The sequence below is a fragment of the Calcarisporiella thermophila genome (assembly GCF_041956535.1).
Source record: "Calcarisporiella thermophila strain CBS 279.70 unplaced genomic scaffold VTP21scaffold_15, whole genome shotgun sequence".
NCBI lineage: Eukaryota > Fungi > Calcarisporiellomycota > Calcarisporiellomycetes > Calcarisporiellales > Calcarisporiellaceae > Calcarisporiella > Calcarisporiella thermophila.
Window position 1 is genome coordinate 266,468 of NW_027192205.1, and position 17,559 is coordinate 284,026.

At 44.3% G+C, this 17,559-nt stretch overlaps 6 protein-coding genes across 6 annotated transcripts; 4 read left to right on the forward strand and 2 right to left on the reverse strand.

The window, feature by feature from the left end:
- Positions 1-687: 687 nt before the first annotated feature.
- VTP21DRAFT_2697 (uncharacterized protein) lies at positions 688-4,163 on the reverse strand (the record flags this gene model as incomplete). The annotated part of the gene is made up of 13 exons (XM_069392917.1): positions 688-999; positions 1,069-1,554; positions 1,621-2,064; positions 2,127-2,205; positions 2,269-2,379; positions 2,454-2,606; positions 2,667-2,690; positions 2,755-2,925; positions 2,992-3,203; positions 3,274-3,437; positions 3,502-3,580; positions 3,650-3,925; positions 4,008-4,163. 13 exons carry the CDS (start codon positions 4,161-4,163, stop codon positions 688-690), a joined length of 2,667 nt encoding a protein of 888 aa, XP_069249945.1.
- Positions 4,164-5,438: 1,275 nt separating this feature from the next.
- Positions 5,439-7,351, forward strand: VTP21DRAFT_2698 (uncharacterized protein; the record flags this gene model as incomplete). The annotated part of the gene is made up of 5 exons (XM_069392918.1): positions 5,439-5,477; positions 5,576-5,959; positions 6,023-6,709; positions 6,781-6,924; positions 6,992-7,351. The coding sequence occupies 5 exons, from the start codon at positions 5,439-5,441 to the stop codon at positions 7,349-7,351; spliced, it is 1,614 nt and encodes a 537-aa protein (XP_069249946.1).
- Positions 7,352-8,218: 867 nt separating this feature from the next.
- Positions 8,219-9,427, reverse strand: VTP21DRAFT_2699 (uncharacterized protein; the record flags this gene model as incomplete). The annotated part of the gene is made up of 1 exon (XM_069392919.1): positions 8,219-9,427. The coding sequence occupies one exon, from the start codon at positions 9,425-9,427 to the stop codon at positions 8,219-8,221; it is 1,209 nt and encodes a 402-aa protein (XP_069249947.1).
- A 1,112-nt stretch (positions 9,428-10,539) lies between these two features.
- Positions 10,540-11,469, forward strand: VTP21DRAFT_2700 (uncharacterized protein; the record flags this gene model as incomplete). The annotated part of the gene is made up of 1 exon (XM_069392922.1): positions 10,540-11,469. One exon carries the CDS (start codon positions 10,540-10,542, stop codon positions 11,467-11,469), a length of 930 nt encoding a protein of 309 aa, XP_069249948.1.
- Positions 11,470-13,628: 2,159 nt separating this feature from the next.
- On the forward strand, positions 13,629-13,913 carry VTP21DRAFT_2701 (uncharacterized protein; the record flags this gene model as incomplete). The annotated part of the gene is made up of 1 exon (XM_069392923.1): positions 13,629-13,913. The coding sequence occupies one exon, from the start codon at positions 13,629-13,631 to the stop codon at positions 13,911-13,913; it is 285 nt and encodes a 94-aa protein (XP_069249949.1).
- A 2,335-nt stretch (positions 13,914-16,248) lies between these two features.
- VTP21DRAFT_2702 (uncharacterized protein) lies at positions 16,249-16,880 on the forward strand (the record flags this gene model as incomplete). The annotated part of the gene is made up of 2 exons (XM_069392924.1): positions 16,249-16,767; positions 16,839-16,880. 2 exons carry the CDS (start codon positions 16,249-16,251, stop codon positions 16,878-16,880), a joined length of 561 nt encoding a protein of 186 aa, XP_069249950.1.
- Positions 16,881-17,559: the final 679 nt, after the last annotated feature.

Sequence of the window (17,559 nt, forward strand, 5' to 3'; positions counted from 1 at the left end):
TTTTTTTTGTTTTTTTTTGTTTTTTCCCCTTTTTCTTCCTCCTCTGCACAAATGGAGAGTGATCCTAATTTTCTTTAGGATTAAAGAAAGGTTAATTTTAATTTAATAATTGGATACAAAGTAGTTACCACTTCCACTCTCACTAGAATATTTTAAGGGATCCATTAAGCAGCTTTGATTTTTTTAACACTGGTGCGACACTTTGGAAGCACTTAAGATTTCATTTGAAGACTTAATAGATCTTAATGTAACAGGAAATTGGCTGCTCTGTTTCTTATTACTAACTGCTTGTAGGGTCCTCTTTGTTTTTTAGCATATGACCATATTCACCCTTATATCACGACTCTTCTAATCTTCAATTAACCTGGGTAATATTATTCTTCCTTATTATATCCTCAGCTGTCTGTGCCCTATCACATTTAGAAAATACACGCCGCACTTATCCTTAAGATGCTTCCGTTTCTTATTATTCATTAAATCAATGAATATTTGCACTTTTACAATCTCTTCTTTTTAGAAATATTAAAAATTATATACACAAAAGCATCGCTTTCCAACTAACCGACTGCTCTCATAAAAATAGGCTATCTTTAATTAGAAAAAACACATTTAGAATTGTCCAACTTTCAATTTGATTTTTTTTCCTGGATTTTTCTAATTCCACAAGGCATTAAAGATATCAATGGCTCATTCGTCAGCTCCAGTGATATCGCCATACTCGAACATATTAAGCCGATCACGTTTAGCCGCCTCCATCGCTTCCTCGAGGGATTTCAGAGTCGAGGGATAGCGGCGTGCATATTTCACTCGCGAGTCCACTAGGGCAAGACCGTCGCGCACTATTTCCGCATTGATGCTCGCGTCAGCACTACGGCTTCGCGCAGGATCATAGAGGGTGAGATGCATAACGCCATGCTCGCGATAGTCAACATTAGCGACGAGTTGTTTGCCCTCAGTAAGATCTTGGAAACGATTGCGAGCTTCAATGCCATAGTCCTTCTACATATCATTCATCAAACAAACATTTTAGCCATTATTTCTAGAATAAGTATCCCATAGACTTATTACCTCCAAAGAAGGGGCTGAGACGAAAGAAAGTACAGCTTCATGAGCCTGGTGTGGGAGCTGCGTAAATTGTTGCGGAATAGGTCTGATGCGAGAGAGGGGTAGTGTCTCAGAGTTTCCATAGTCAACATACACCACCTCTGCTTTTCCTTCTGCGGAAAAGATTTTTCGAACTCGTGCGCGATACCACTGATCATCAGCGGTAAAACAGGCAGACACCACCTCTCCCTGCCGTGGTTTGAAATCAGCAGGTCTTACCGCTGTGCGGTGATGAAGCGAAAACTCGGACATGAGACGTTCAAGTTGACGGACGCTGTCATTAATGATCTGAACATAGAATTTTCCGCCATCGACAATTTCCGAGATGACAACGTCAATATACTCAGTTCGCGGGGTGTCGCCATCTTGTTCAGTAGTTGCGGAGGAAGCAGCGGCAGCGGCAGCAGCAGCAGCAGCAGCTTCTTCTTCCTCATCATAATTGGCCCAGAGCTGTAGAGGACCATTAAGATTAGAAAATATTTATAAAAGAAATTCAAGATCGTTGGATAAACATACGTTCTTTTTCTCTGCTTTGGCTTTGCGTTCAGCGGAGTAGAGCTGATTCGTGTACGGCGATTGGCTTGCACTGAACTCATGCACAGTTGCAAGCCCTTGCTCCAAGAGTAAGCATGCAGCATTATCTGCGCGATTGTTCAGCCAAAGAGTTCCGATGAAGCCACCTGTCTTGTCCACACCCTCAATCTCGACCTCAACCTCACGTTGCCATGCAAGCCGACTAACAAACTCAAGAGCTTCTGGTCCATAAGCTTCAGGTTTCTGCCCGGTAGTTTTGCCACCTGCACGAGGGCAGCGAATCCCACCCAAAACAAAAGTGATCTCGCAAGATTCCTTTGGAATGTAAAGACGGTATCGAGAACCATTTGCAATGTGTTCGACAATAGCATTTACACGTCCACTGCGTTGTAAGTGAGGTAAAAATTGTTTTGCTTTTGCAAGGCTCTATATAACTTTGTCAGTTAAATTATAGACAGACTTGACCTTGGGGAGTAGGATGATAATACCTCAGATGCATCAGAGATACGATAAACCGGTGCTTCCTTCTCTGGAGGCTGGTGCACACCCTTTTGATCCTTCTTTGCTCTAGTATTCAAAAATTAATCAAAGGTAATTTCCGACAGATAAAACACGCTAGCGATAGTTTACTTTTCCTCAGCAATCATTAATTCATCATAGCAGGATGCTCTATTTTCGTCATCTTTACGATGATAAATCAAATGAGCCAAGCCTCGTTCTAGGAGTGCAAGGGCAGGATTCCTGAATAGAAAATATGAAAAGGCCATTATTAATCTAATTAAATGAATTAGCAATGCAAGAGCAATCTCACTTACAAGGTTCCTACTTTGATGGTTGCACACTCGCGCTCTTCAAAGCCATCCGAGGGGGGTTTAACGTAGTCGATGGTGACATGGACATTCTTTCCGATAAGTTTCTTACGTAGAAACTCTTTTGCTTCAAAATCTCTTCCGTATTCCTTAGGACCCCTATTGAATCACAGTTAAATTTCAAAAACCTATTGAGCATCATGCACCTCTAGCACCTACTTTTCAAACTTTTGTTCTGGGCGTCTAGATGATTTATAATGGAAAATTTAGCAATCTGGATTCAGCTACAATACAAAATAACACATACTTGGGAGCACGAATGCTGGCCAGCTGCAAACGTCTCTCAAGCCCTGTTTTGGGATCACGCACGATAATAGTGTCTCCACTGACGACCTTTAGCACCTGTGTATCAAATTCGTCCAGACGAGCTTTGCCGACGAATTCACGCCATAAACGAAGTTTTTTCTCTTTAGCTTGGCTATGAGAACAATAAAAATATAAATCAATAGAATGTAAATGGATTTAAGATATATTCAACACAAACTTTTCTGCGGCGCGCAATATGGAAGGGCCATCAGTGACCATTGTGATACTCCAGCTGACTACTTTAGCAAGACCAGATGCCACCAAACCTTCGGCAATGTTTCCAGCAGGATGACGGACAGTGCCGATAAAGTTTTGGCTATTTGAGGAGATACCCTCAAGCAAGATCTTCACATCGCGTTGGAGGAGACGTGATTCAGTGAAGAATTTTGCCTAAAAGAAAATCCATCTTCAGCCATCCCCGCATCTCGATTGGAACCCTAAAATTAGAATATAAGCTCACCTCTTCACCGAAAGGCTCGACGGCATCCTCTTGCCCAGGGACTCCTTGACGGCAGGTCGGGCATTTAATGCCAGAAAGCAAAAGGGTGATATACTGTTGAACATTATTAGGAAGCAATAAAAGAACACGAAGTGTAGAACCATCGCGGACTTGTTCAATAATGGCTAGCATAAGATGATCATCCCGCGTTAATAAATTCGCTAAAGTCGATAAATACAACGCCATTACCATCCAGAGGAGTCCCCTTGTATTTCGAGAGAAGTTCACGAGGATCATCATCCAGACTATAACGAACGACGCGATCACCCTAATGAAATAAAAAGACTCTCTGAATATTCTTGACTAAGAGTTGCCGCATAAGCAGAAGAGCTCAAACCTCGCTTTTATCCTCTGACCAGATCCCTTTTTTCTGCTTCTCAGCTTCGTTTTGTAATTGCGTTAAAACTTCAATGTCCTCCGGGTTCGACTCGTCGCGGCGAGGCTGAACGCGTGCCCAGCCCTCGCGCACAAGTATATGCGCGACACTATCCTGACCAACAAAAACAGAGCCATATTCACGCCCAGGCGTGCCTACGGTATATTCCGGCCGGAACGAGACCTCCTTGCCCACTACAAGCTTACGCAAAAAGTTACGTGCTCTGAATGCAAAAGGCTAAATTGGAAGCAACAGAACAATAATTGTGAGTCCAAAGATTGTGAATTCTTTGTTTTAGCGACAATTTCCAGGCTATCACCTCATCGGGCTTCTCTTTATTTCCGAGACGTGGAGCACTGATGTTGCTAATGGCAAGCAACCGTTCGGCTGGAGGACCATTGGGGCGAGGGCGGCCACGGAGAATAAGTGTATCACCAGAGAGAGCTTGCTTAACGATGGCTTTGTTTAGGGCCATTTTTGGAGTATAGTTTTAATATTATTGAATTAAAAAAGAAAATAGATTTAAGGCTCTATTGAATGAAATCTCTCCACTTCTTCGTTTTTGTCGAGAATCTTTATTCCTTATTTCTCGTGTTAACTTTTTATTGGATTAAGATGTGTACAGTCGCGTGTCTGCTGTGCCGCAGCTTAAAAGGGAGCCCGATTTCATGATTGTTAGATCACGAGTCGCAGCTTGGCCATTGAATGTAGCAAAGCGATCGATACTGCAGCACCCACAAAATATATTGAGTATTGGCACGAGTTTATTTGGAAAGTAATAAAAGCACATTTACCAGGAGCAACTATAAGAGCATCAGCTCCGATGTGGTGGTATTGCCTCGAAGGAACTCTCGAATCCCATGGCCGCAAGAAGGATAACGGGCCACCGCTAATATTCCAGAGCATTGAAAAAAGCGATGAAAAGTTCAGTCTGCATAGTTCTAGCAGAGTCATCCGAATGATAAATACAGATCAATTGCTCAGACAAGCACCTTGTCCTAGAGAAATTTTACCCACACTGCTCCCGGCGCGATGCAAGTGCCGCGGATTGTGCCTCCTTCCGATTCAAAAACGGAAAGAACGGTTTGAGGTTTAGGGGCCAAGGAATGTGGGAAAAGGCTAAAGCGAGCAAGGCTTGCCAAAATATTCATATATAGAGTTTAGCAACCCGTATTAATAGCATGCCCACGTGTGCAGGGGAGCTCAAGAGCTTATAGCATTTGAAAAATGTGGATTGATGCATAGATAAATTTTTGAGCTCTTGTATGTATAAGACAGGAATAGGCGGGCAGTTTTCCTCATGAAAATCGAGACGGTTGATCAGAGCTTGGTAAATTAATTAGCAGCTTGGGCTCGCTCCCGTTCTAATACGGTAACAGCGATCAACGCCAAGGGCCCTTGAGGATATTCTAGACTCTCTCATCATGTCTTCTCCGCTCTCTGTATATTGAACAGGCTACACATTTTGCATTATACTGATTCTCTTAAGCCGAGCGTTTCAGATTCATAAGCTCGATATTGCTGGGAGGATCGAAGACGATTTACCTATCGAATCCTGGTCCAATAGAAAGCGGTTTGGGATCAAGCCAACAAAAAAAAGTTCTTTCCCCGGAGAGTGGAGGTTGCTTTGCGGAACAGAGAAAATCGTATACTCGTTTAATTTTTCACCTTCATTTTCCTCCCCATTTATCGCTAGCGGAACATCGGTAATTTCAGTGGTTTCGACAGCTGGAATAAGAGGTAATGTGTCATGGAGCGCGCACATACTCTAGATGGCCATACCTACGAAGTAAATTTCTTATACTCGCCCATGTAGTCCCTTTTTGTTTATTTCACTTCTTTACTAACGTTGATGTGGTATTTTTCTTTTTCCTCTCTAATTTTTAGACTCGCGATTCGACTCCAAGTGGGCTCAAACAACGCTTTTTCTCTCTGCGCAGTAATCGGCGGAAGCATTCAGTTGATGATTCCGTAAGCTTCCACTCGACTACATCCTCCGCATCGTCCTCTACACGCACCACCTCTCCTACACAATATTCGCGCCCAGCCTCCATTTGCTCTCCTGCAGATCATCCAAGACCCTATGCACCCGTGGAATATCGCCCACCAGTTGATAAGATGCGTCAAAAGAGCCGTTCACGTACCCGTCCTCTATCTGGGATATTCGAGTGGGGACGTCGTTCAAAAGAAGCAAAAGAGCTTAAAGAAGGATACAAGAAATTTAATGTTTATAATAACATTATGAATTATTCTATACCTAAAGTTGAAAAGGTAATTCTTATGCAAAATCTTACACTTCTAAGGCCCTTATCTCTAGATGGTGTTTTTTTTTAGCCATATCGACTGGATCAGACGAATGTGGATGGGTTTTCCAACGATGAGAATGATCAACTGGGAGAGGAAGATAACCTGAGTCTGGAATATGAATTGAGGGATGGAATTTCTCCCGAGAAAGTTCTAAGCTCGGGTTATAAGGAAGCGAATATCTTGGAAGAAGAGGAAGAGGATGAAGATCTTGCAGATTTTGAAAAAATGGCACCTCGCCAACACCGACGCCGAGTCCCCTCCTTTTTCGACCCGCCTTCTCACCCACCCTTCTCCCATCCCCCACCCCCTCCTGCAACGAACTCTAGCCGTCCCATTGAAAGGAGCAGTAGAGTTGACTATCATCCCAAGCATCGCCCCTATGAAGTTCAAAATGCAGAGGATACGACTCGTATTCGACAACTAGAGTCACAAGTCGAACAACTTACCCTTCAGAATGTCAGACTTCAGCGCGATAGTCGCTTGCAGAAAATGAATGCTGACCGTGAAATCGAATCAACCCGAAAACAAGCAGAAGAAGACCTCCATAGTTTGCGGCTAGTCAATGTACGGTTACAGCGGGCGAATCGAATTCTATCGCAAGAGTTGGACGAAAATGTCCATGAAATACAACGATTGCGACAAGCAAATGCCGAAGCTGGGCTTGGAGCCGAGTACCAGTTCTTGGTGAAGCAGTTAACACTCATGCATCAACAGGTAGATTATTCTATTGCTTTGATTAGGATGATCTAAGTCTAACGCATTTCACTTTTTGCTCCCCTCTAAAGATGGTCAGTGAGAGAAGCATGTTGAGCGAGATCAAAAAAGATGCAACCTCTATGGTGGCAAGAAGATACTCGGCCTTCTCTCAATCAACCTCCTCCATAGAGAGAGAAGGGGAGCGCTCTCTCGAGGAGGAACGGAATACAACGGTAATATAATTGCTTTAACATCATCCAAAGTTTGTTCGCAGTCCAATAACCTACTGCTTTCATTTAGATGGAAAGCTCGATCTCAAGTCTCCAAAAGGATCTCAAGGACGAGGCCGGTTCTCAAATGGAGACAAACTACTCGGAACTTGAAGACGGGTACAAATCTGCAACTAGACAAAAGAACTCCTCAGCAGAGGACAGCTGTTCGAGCTATTCGTCGACAGCAGACCAACGGAAATGGAGTGAGGCGGTCGGAGAAGTCGAGGAATACAACTTCCCGATGCCACCACTTGAGCCTTCAAGCATAAATATGCCCAGTCGTTGGATGTTGAATAACGGTCCAATTGCATACCCATATCCAAAGAACCCATCGGAAGCGCACGATAGCGATTCGCAGCGGCGGGATTCACCTATTGTCACTGGCTGAACTCCTTCACTATTCCCGCCCATATATACAACCTTTAATTTTTTTATATTTTAAATGCACTCTACCTATTTCCCTCTTTTCTTGGCTCACCATTTGTATGTTGCCATTCATTTTCATTGACGTTTCTTTTCTGTAATTTAGCCATTCCCTTACCATATTAAATTTTCTTAATATTATAATTAATAATATGGTTTATTCAAGCTTTGGTTTACCATTTAGTATAGTGCGACTTTTTTGAACCTTAGCTTTAAGCTTATTCACCCTAAACTCAAACCCGGTGGTTCAAGGTGGTCCTTAGATTTTTGGAGCTAGTACGCGAAATAGCCTCAACAAGGGTTTGTTCCTAGAGATGATTGTTTTATTAGATCTAGTTGATGGAGCCAAGCCCGATATCGAAACATTAAAATAACTTTTACTCCAGCACTCATTTAGATAAGAGTAAGGTACAAACCCATTTTTAATCCTATCGATAAAAGAACGGCTTATCATTTTCTCCACCTATTGCACCTTCCAACAGGCTTCCTATTATGGGGGGGGATCCTAACCTTCTAAGAAGAAGCTATTAGTGACAATATTTGATTGTAGGCAATGGGTATTATTTTTGGTTTGGTTTATTTTATAAAGGTGTAAAAAAAAAAAATAAAATAAACACGCGATTTAAAGTCGACAAGTATTATCGAAACTATCACAGGAAATGGTCAATTTACTATATGTTAAAATATATATGATATAAGGAACACAAAGGCAAGCAAATAGCTGTGCCGAAAGAGTATCAAAAATAAAAGGAATCAAGCAACTATATATAAAAATATATCTACATAGAAAAGCAAAAGCAAACAAACAAGATCGCAATTTTTTTATAGAAATCTATCGGGATTCAGCTTCGTCCTCGGAACTCAAGTTCGGGGACTCGATGCCGCCCAGCTCGCGGTCCAAGATGTAGTTGATGGCATCCAAGACGTGGTCTAATACCTTGCTTGCGGGGCAATTAGGATCGTCTTCCCGGGCAATACCGGTCTTAACGAGGATACCGTGCCATCCACAGGCTCGCGCGCCGGCAATATCGGAAGCCGGATTATCACCAATGGCGTAGATGGTCTCGGGCTGGAAGTCGTAGACCCCGTTTTCCCGAAGGTGATTTCGCATGGCCTCTCGTGCATATTCATAGGTCACGGCGTGCGGCTTGCCAAACTGAGTGTACTCGAGCTTCCGGCCAGTCGTCCATTCAAAGAGAGCGTCGAGGGCAAGGCGGAAGGCCCCCTGCCCATAGCGCGGGAGAGGAAAGTCGGTGGACCAGATAATATCGGGGTTGGAGAAGTAGATCGGCACCTGTTGGGTGGGCTTGTCTGTATCTTGCGCCGTCCCGAGGAACCCGCCGCGCGAGGTTAACACATCCACGATGATTTGCATGTCGCATCCCCAGTCGCGGGAATCGTGGAAGCACAACACCGCAGCAATGGGCCGGGTCATGAAGTCGAAACGAACGTGCTCGTTCTCAGTAGCTGCCTGCTTATACTCAGGGGAGAGTTTGCGATACGGCCACACGGTTTGGTTCCAGGCTATGATGTCGTCGGGAACGGCAACATGCTTGAACCCATATTCATGGGCCACCTTGCGGCAGGCGAGCCCTTCGCCTCCCACCACGAGAACTAGCTCGTCCTTGTACTTCTCGACCAGGCTCTTCATGGGCGTGTGGGACTGGACAATCTGCGTCTCGGTGACGGGGACCCCCAGTTGCTTGGAGAGTTTTTTGCTGCGTTCGTGTTCATGTACTCCTCCACCGTTGGTAATGAAGACGTAGGGGAGGCGTGTCTTGTATTTGTTTTCTCCGTTGAGAATACGGAGCGCCCGCTTTGCCTCTGGAAGAATGGTGCCGCCGCGCAGCAACACCCCATCGATATCAAAGGCAATTGCTGTGCGAGTGAGCCAGTTGTTGTTCTGGTGTTGGGAGATGATGTGGGGCATGGCGTCTTTGTGAGTACTCCGCGTGTCATGCTGGTGATGACTGTAAGTGGCAGTATGTGAGGAGGATGAGGAGGAAGGCTGATTTTCGAAATAATTCAAGGCTGGAGACATGATGATGTGATATATCGAGTTTTAATATGTATATGTCTATGCAGAGGTATAGAGAACCAGCTTGTGATTAATTTGAGAGAAGATGTTGAGCTACCACTCCCATTCTCCGTCGTCCTTTATATATATATATGATGCAAGCCGGTTTGAGCGAGGGCTTTGATAAACCAAGTCCACAAACGGAGATACGATAACAAGAAGAAGGGTACTTCGGAGATATAAAGATATGTCTTTACGGAACGAAATGATTTCGACCATGTACCCCTAATTTTCAACCAATGCTATTGCACGGCCGGTAAATAGGCTAGTCCATGATATCATCCCGTTATGGTGCTTTTGGTGACTGTTTCATTGGCAGGGAGGGGTCACTAGAACGCAAAAGGTCAAGGTCCAATTACAATCAACCCAAATCAAATTCTTATCTCGGGCTTCGTCTTCATCAATGTCCTTCTTAAATGAAGCTGAGAATCGTCCATTACGCTTCTCCCCTCCAATGAAACCGGACAATTCACTCGCACTTATTCTTTTTTGACGTCAAAAGTGCTCGATTTGGCCGCTGCGGTGGCTCGGTTGACGTCATCCTCGTGTAAATATTCTTTCTTATCTTTACCCCCTCCCATTATCACCTTCCAATCGTGGTGAGATCGATCATGGTCGGCCCTAATCTCTGCCTCTCTGCTTCCTAGGGGTCTCCGCATTACGGGTCACTTAGCTTTTTGGAAAGAATGCTGATGTTTAGCAATGGAGCAAACAAATAGCTTAATCTCTTATCACCTCATATCCTAACAAAGCTGCTCCTAAGGAATCGGACGCAATTACTGCCGGCGCAGCCGATATTCACTAGTTTGGAATCAGCTCGTGCCATTGGACCCAGAATCCTAATGCCTGTCAGTTCTGCCGGCTTCTCTGTCCCTAATATTGATTCATTTTCTAGCAAGATATAAAAATCCCCCCGGCCATGATTTTTTGGTCTCGGCCCATACTCTTCTCTCCCTTCTTCCCTCTAATTTCTCCACCCCTACATTTACACACCAGCCCTCTCTACTTGCTTGTTCTTGGTAATTCTTTTAATTCTTTATTACTCCAATACACATATTCGAATATTAAAAAGACAAATGGCTCTCAACCGCGTTTTCACACTCAACACCGGCCAGAAGCTACCTGCTCTTGGCCTTGGAACCTATCAGACCGAGTCTGCCGATGAGCGAGCTGCCATGAAAGATTCCATTATTCATGCGCTCAATATTGGTTACCGCCACATCGATTGCGCCCATTGTTATCATAATCAGACACTAATCGGGTCGGCCATTAAAGAATGTAATGTGCCGCGATCGGAGCTCTTCGTCACTTCGAAACTGTGGAATACCTTCCACCGCCCGGAGCTCGTCGAGAAAGGACTCGACAAAACGCTCAAGGAGCTGGGTCTGGATTACTTGGACTTGTACTTAATTCACTGGCCGGTGGCGTTCAAGCCTGGAGAGGAGGACTATCCTACTGATGAAAATGGCAAATACTTAGTCGAGGATGTAAACATTACTGCAACATGGAGGGCGATGGAGAGGCTGGTCGAAAGCGGAAAAGTCAAGGCCATCGGGGTCTCCAACTTTAACATTCCGAGGCTGAAGGCTCTCCTTGCCGAGGCAACCATTGTTCCCGCTGTGAACCAGATTGAGGCGCACCCGTACTTGCTGCAGGAGGAGCTCTTCAACTTCTGCAAAGAAAAAGGCATCCATATCATGGCGTTTTCACCTCTGGGTGGTCCCCGAACGCCCCGCACCCTGGATGACCCAGTGATCCAGCGTATTGCCGAGAAGAACGGCAAAACTCCCGCGCAAACCATCCTCTCATGGGGCATCCAGCGCGGAACTTCCGTCATCCCAAAGTCGAGCAATGCGAAGCGGGTGGAAGCGAACTTCCAAGATTATGTTCTTCCGAGCGAGGATTTCGAACAAATCACTCAGCTGGGGCGTGAACGTTTTGTACGCTTTTGTAGTTCGCTACAGATGTGGGGCGTGGATGTCTTCGAGGATGACCCAAAGCAATAAAATCCCGTTTGGTGAGCTGTTCATTACATATTTATTGTTTATCTTTTCTTAGTTTCACCGCTTTTCCTTCCCTAAACCTTTCTTGTAACTATTGTCCTTTCCCCCGCCCCTTTCTTATCATCATCACCTTGGTTGTGCTCAGCTTCCGAAAACCAAGTGTTCCCAATAAACAATTCCATTTCTCATTGATCCTACTAGGTTGAATCTGGCAACTCATTTACAAATTGAGGGATTTGTTCTATAAAAGACTAGGTAAATTGCATTGAATTAGTGGGCAGTTCTTTTATCCCAGCGTGTAGGGGCCCATTCTATGACATCTTTAAGGATGGAATCGATTGAGCTTAGCTCAAATAAATAATTTACATCATCTTCTCTTATCACATTATCGTCCACTGTTCCAGAACGGTTTATCACCTAATATAGCATTTACTGTTACAGGTAAACCGGCGGATATCGACGCTTTAGCAATGGACTCCCACTTAGCTACTCCTCCGAAAAGATAAGAATTAGTGCATTCTTTTGTCGATTTTCAAAAGACAACTCATTTCTTCAAGCTATCATTCCCATGAAAGTTCAGTGAACTTTGACTAAGGATGAACACCCGGAGGGTACACATGACACCAATATAGCCAAAGAAGGACGGCGTATTCTTGGCCCAACGTGTTATTATTGAGAAAATGCATGTGCCTTCGTTAGCTTCAATCATTGTAAAGGACGAAATTTTGCATGAGTTTGATCTCCATTTCGAGGGCATATTCCTATCAACCCCCCTCCCCTTCCGTCCCCTCTTCGACCTCAACCAAAGTTGGCATTGTCGTTGGAAATAGTAAAATCCATAACAAGTATCAATTTAGGCATATCCGCCTATTTATAATGCTAGTTGTTTGCGCTGATTTCTTCTTCTCTAGCTTGCAAGAGATGTTTTGTTCATGCTCACTTGAACTGCAAGGTGGCTTGTCTTAGCGGTGGGGAGTGCATCTTCATGGCATTCTTGTTTTTGTTTTGCGACTGTGGATTTAGTTCCAAAAATATTTATGAGACGCACCCTAATTTGGGAATAGCAGTCCAATATTCCCACTCCAAATTGAACATCAAATTGACTTGAGTTGCAGAGGTTATTGGTTAACTTCTTTGTGATGTAGATAGTAATTATAGGAGGATACCTCTCCTTTTAAATCAAAAAGGCGTCTTTGTCTCATTAATCATAATTACAGAGGCATTATGGGATCAATTGACGAGTGCATATTAGTTGGAAATCGCAAAGCTTACTAAGGCGGATGATCATAAGCGTAGGATACATTTTCACTATTATTACGGAATACGTCGGGCCTATGAATTCACCTCTGAATTGATTCCCATCTTCTTTTGAGTGTGTTAGGCCCATTCGTGGAAATATTGTTCGCGGCGAGAGTGAGAGAAAGCAAGTGTAGTTTGCTGTTCGTTCTGCGCATAACGGAACGAAATACTACTGGCGACTGGCAAATTTATTTTGTTTACTAGTTGTAAAGGACCAAACTGAATGGAGACTTCACCGGTGAGGTTAGAAAATGTAGCCTTTTGCAAAATGATGGAAAATGAGTGGGAAAACATTCTCCCTCTCCTTGGAGCTGAAAGAAAGAGAGAGGATCTCTAGAGCACTTCCATCGGGCAATCGGCTAAGCCAGCCTTAAGCATGCGGTATGCGTGATAACTTGGATCGAGGTGTATTTTTAGGCGTGAGGTGACTAAGAAAAACCCACCGTATGGGAATGGCTTTCAAGCCATCTGCTCTATTTTTCCACCGCTGGGTAGGCTCTAATTTTTGGTCGGAAATAAGCCAGTCTCAATCGGAATGTAAGGCGGACTAGGCTGACTCCTAAGTCGGAGCGTTCCATTCTGCATTACATCGCCTTCAGTTTTTCCCCACCATGTCACCTTCTAAAAATACAGCATGTACAGCACAGACATCCGTCATACGACCTTAGGTTGAACGTGCATGCCGCATTTTGCAGGCATGGCGCATAGAGAAACTTGGAGGACTCAGTTTTTTATAGTAACCTCAATCTTCACTCGAGAATATAAATACGGGCGAGCCTCCTCGCCCAAGAGTGAGGTTTTCAAGATATTGAAACTCTTCTCGATAATTTCTTACTGAGCTTACTGTCTTTCGCCTTTCCACCATGAAGCTTACTCTTCTTCTCTCTGTTCTCCTCCTGGCCTCTCTCGTTGTTGCGGTGCCTCAAGACGACGAATATCACGACTACAAACATAAAGACAAGAAAGGTGGCAAGAAGGGCACCTCGACGTGCAATGTCACCTGCCGCAAAGGTCTTTATCCTTATTGTAGCTGCTACCAGACTTTCGACCAAGCAATGTCTGCCAAATCCGACAAGTCGAAGAAGACCTCGAGCTGCTCTGTCACTTGTGCACATGACCAGGCGCCCTATTGCTATTGCTACTACTAAGAAAGAATGGTCGACGGCTATGAAATAACATCCTGATATGATCTACTTAAACCCCCCTACCCAATATCGATCCATGATAGCCAATGACGGCTAAATGATATGTGCACACTCCGTATTATGTGTACTAGTATTTTGAAATTTGTTCGTTGTGTCTATGTGTAATAAACGACCATTATTTGGTAAACCGCGATGCATGCACTATTGAAGGAAACAACCGCTGGTTAGAGATGGCCCTTTCTATCCAGCCGCAGAGGCAAAGCCCGCCCTCTATTTCGGTACTTCTCAGAGATGCAAAGTGCCGTTGAATTGGTTCGAAACGCGGCATAATGCATAGCCACCCTACCACATTAGAAAAGGCCCCTATGTGAAAGGAGAATCAAGAGCAGATACTATGCAAGTTAGTCGATGTTGAGTAGAAACCTAGCCAAAGCGGGGTTTGAGATGCCACCTATTTGATATTTCAGCATGATTCCTAATTCTGGAGAAACGAGCGATCCTATTTATATCCGAATAAATAAAACACGCCTTGTATATTCCTTGTAGCGTTCCCCCCACGCGTATCACGTGTGTGAAATATAAATAGGCTGCTCGAGTTAAAAGCAAGTGGTCCTCCGAAACCCTTTTTGCAATTGAACCACCATCGCATGTTGGGGCACTCTACAGTGTAGGATGATGGTTTAACTCTTGAAATCGAGATATTTAAATCGTATTTTCTGAATCGAGGAAGGTTTCTGAAACCAACGCCCACTATTCGCTCATTATATGTCTGATTCCATAGGTGGGTAATCAAAATTCACACCGGTGCGAGTAATGCGTTTACAATTTTGGCGGAGGAAGAGGTAGATCCACAAATATGTGGTTTAGGGAGGTGCACATTTCCGTACATAGTAAGCCGATATCCAGTTAATTACGCTCGGTCAAAGCATTTCATTCTATTTGAAATAGTGTATCAATAGTAAAAATTCAACGCACAGAGAAGCAAGAGTTGAAGAGAATTGGGATTATAGCAATTTAATTTAAGACCCCTTTCAAAGCAAGTGTGATAATCAGAATAGCTAATTAAACAGTCTTTTCAGCGGCGGTCAAAATGAGATGCACAGGGACGAAGTAATACAAAATATTGAAAACTAAGTGGAATGAAAAGTATATGAATTTAATTGGAACTGTATTATAATGAGGTTGGCCCCATAGATATAAAATCTTCATAGAGCATTATAAAACGCCTTTGGCAGTGGTATACTGCGCGGTTCGTGCCCCTCCATCCCAACAAGATGAAGTCCTACTATCAAGGTTAAAATGATGCAGGTTTATAAGCTATTTTCGCTTCGTCCATAGTCCGAAGTTTAATATAGTGAAGGCACATCTGAAAATCTCTGCTGATGGATCTACTGGAAAATATTGTCTCATATAGCGGCGCTCGATACATGGGATTATTTTGACTCCTCCGACCACCTTTTTAAATTCTAATCGCAAGCCAGATGTATTGGCCCACCTCTGTAATTAAGAGGTAATACCATGGTTTAGATTGGAATGAGTTCAGAGGATCCTTAACTGATGATACTAAGTCTGTCGGGGCACTAAAGGAGGGCAGGGATTTTCGAGGAAAGAGTATAAACCACAGACAATGAGCTCCGAGCATGGGAATCTATTTCCACAAGGTCTGCACATCGGAATATTAAACATGGATTTGCATTCATCCCAAGGGGAGTCCAATTGAGACTGAGGAGAAAACAACTCCAAAGAAGGTGTGAGCTCAAGGAAGGTGGGGAATCGATAGGGCCTCAAATCAGTAGCAAATGGATATTGGAGTGTTTCAAAATTTTTTTTTGCTTTTAACAAGGCTCGATGTTTGTGATGCACTTATATGAGTCCACGTTCCCATCGCTGAAAAAAGAAGTATAGCGGGAAATGTGAAAAGAGCATAGAGGATTCCAACTTTAGGTGAAGGATTCTAGATGAAAGTCTCCGAGGGCTTGTTTGGCGTTTAAAAGTGAGACGAGCAATTCGAAGCAGAGTTCAATTTAGGCAGTTGGAATGGAATCCCCTGTCACTGAAGAAACTAAGATGGCAAGGAAATATCCTGACTCGTCATAAATAGCTAACGTTGGATGGAGGTCAATTACTCCTGTTTGGCATAGCAGCCATCCCATGGGAAACCTACACAGAGGAAACTTTAGCATGGGAAAAACAGGCTTCTCAGCGAAGGCCAGAGAAGCATTCCTAAGACCATTATTTATAGGACTGGACAGCGGCCTCTCCAACTTCTTCTGAGTATCCATTCTCTGGATTGTCCTCAACTCGAAACCGACCCGTCTGAATAAAATACTTCATCGAAATGGCTTCTCTTCGCGACTCGCCTTGGGATTACGACCCTATGGACACTTGGGCCTTTGGTCGCTATGACCGTGGCACGGATCGCTTTGGAGACCGATTCCTGGGGGAGCGGATGGGATATGATCGTGGCGGCCCAGACTATGGAAGGCCGGGTTGGTCCTTCACTGGCTCAGGCAACTACGACGAAAGAGGTTTTCGAATTCCCCGACACGTGGGGAGCAGGGTGATGACGGCGAGAGAGGGGGATGTGGTGTGGAGGCCGGCTACCGATGTGACCGAGACAGACCAGGATCTGCTTATTGTATGCGATCTGCCCGGCGTCCCGAAAGAGCATGTCCAACTCAACATGCGAGACGAGGATTTAGTGATCGAAGGCGAGACACCAGATAGGTACCCAGGGGCGACTAGTTGCGTGCGTGAACGCAACATCGGCAAGTTCCGCAAGCATGTTCACCTGCCTGCAGGGGTCGATCGCAACAAGATCCGGGCCAACTGTGACAATGGGATATTGGAGATAAGGGTATATTGTATTTAATCCATGCGTGTTTACATTGGTACTACATACTCACGAACCCATATCACCAAAAATAGATTCCAAAGGGCTCCTACACGTCTCGCATCAACATCTCTTAAATAAGACCACCGTGACTCCAAACTCACCAAAAACAAAAAAAATACATAGTACAAAAAATATGAAAAGTATCATTATTTTAAAAGTAATAATTTCGTTTCCACTCTTCGCTCCTTGATGTCTGTTTCCTAGTCCTAAAGCGGGAGATTACTAAAAATTACAGAAATAAAAGATTGGCTATCTAACAAAGGTTATAGTGTATTATGCTCTTAGTAAGTCCTGATTTCGAATCAGCCACCATGAGGCTAAACTGTAGTCATTTCTTCCATGGAACATCCAAAGCGGCGGAACGGGCTCCCCCCTCCCCCTGTTTCCAGAAAATAAAGCGACCAAGGGCGGGTGGGATCGAGTCACTCCGCGAACATTCTACCAGAAACACTTGGAAAAGCCACTCCATAACCCGGGTTGGGGCCGATGCCGCAGTTGGAGCTAGTTTCTGCAAGCAGTTTCTTGTGTAAAAATAGACAGGGTTTGAGGAGAGTAGGCCCCCCTGCTAGACGAGCGCGTCGACGTCATCACGCATCCGTTTGCAGTCGATAGCAGGAGGATGGAAGGTTCCGCCAACAGCCACATTAAAGCTAAGTGGGAGGGAGAGAGGCGGGGGGCTCCTCTCGTACTCATTTCCGAAAGCGGCGAATGATTCGCAGGAAGAAGGCCAAGATCAACCTTCGGTGATTTCCT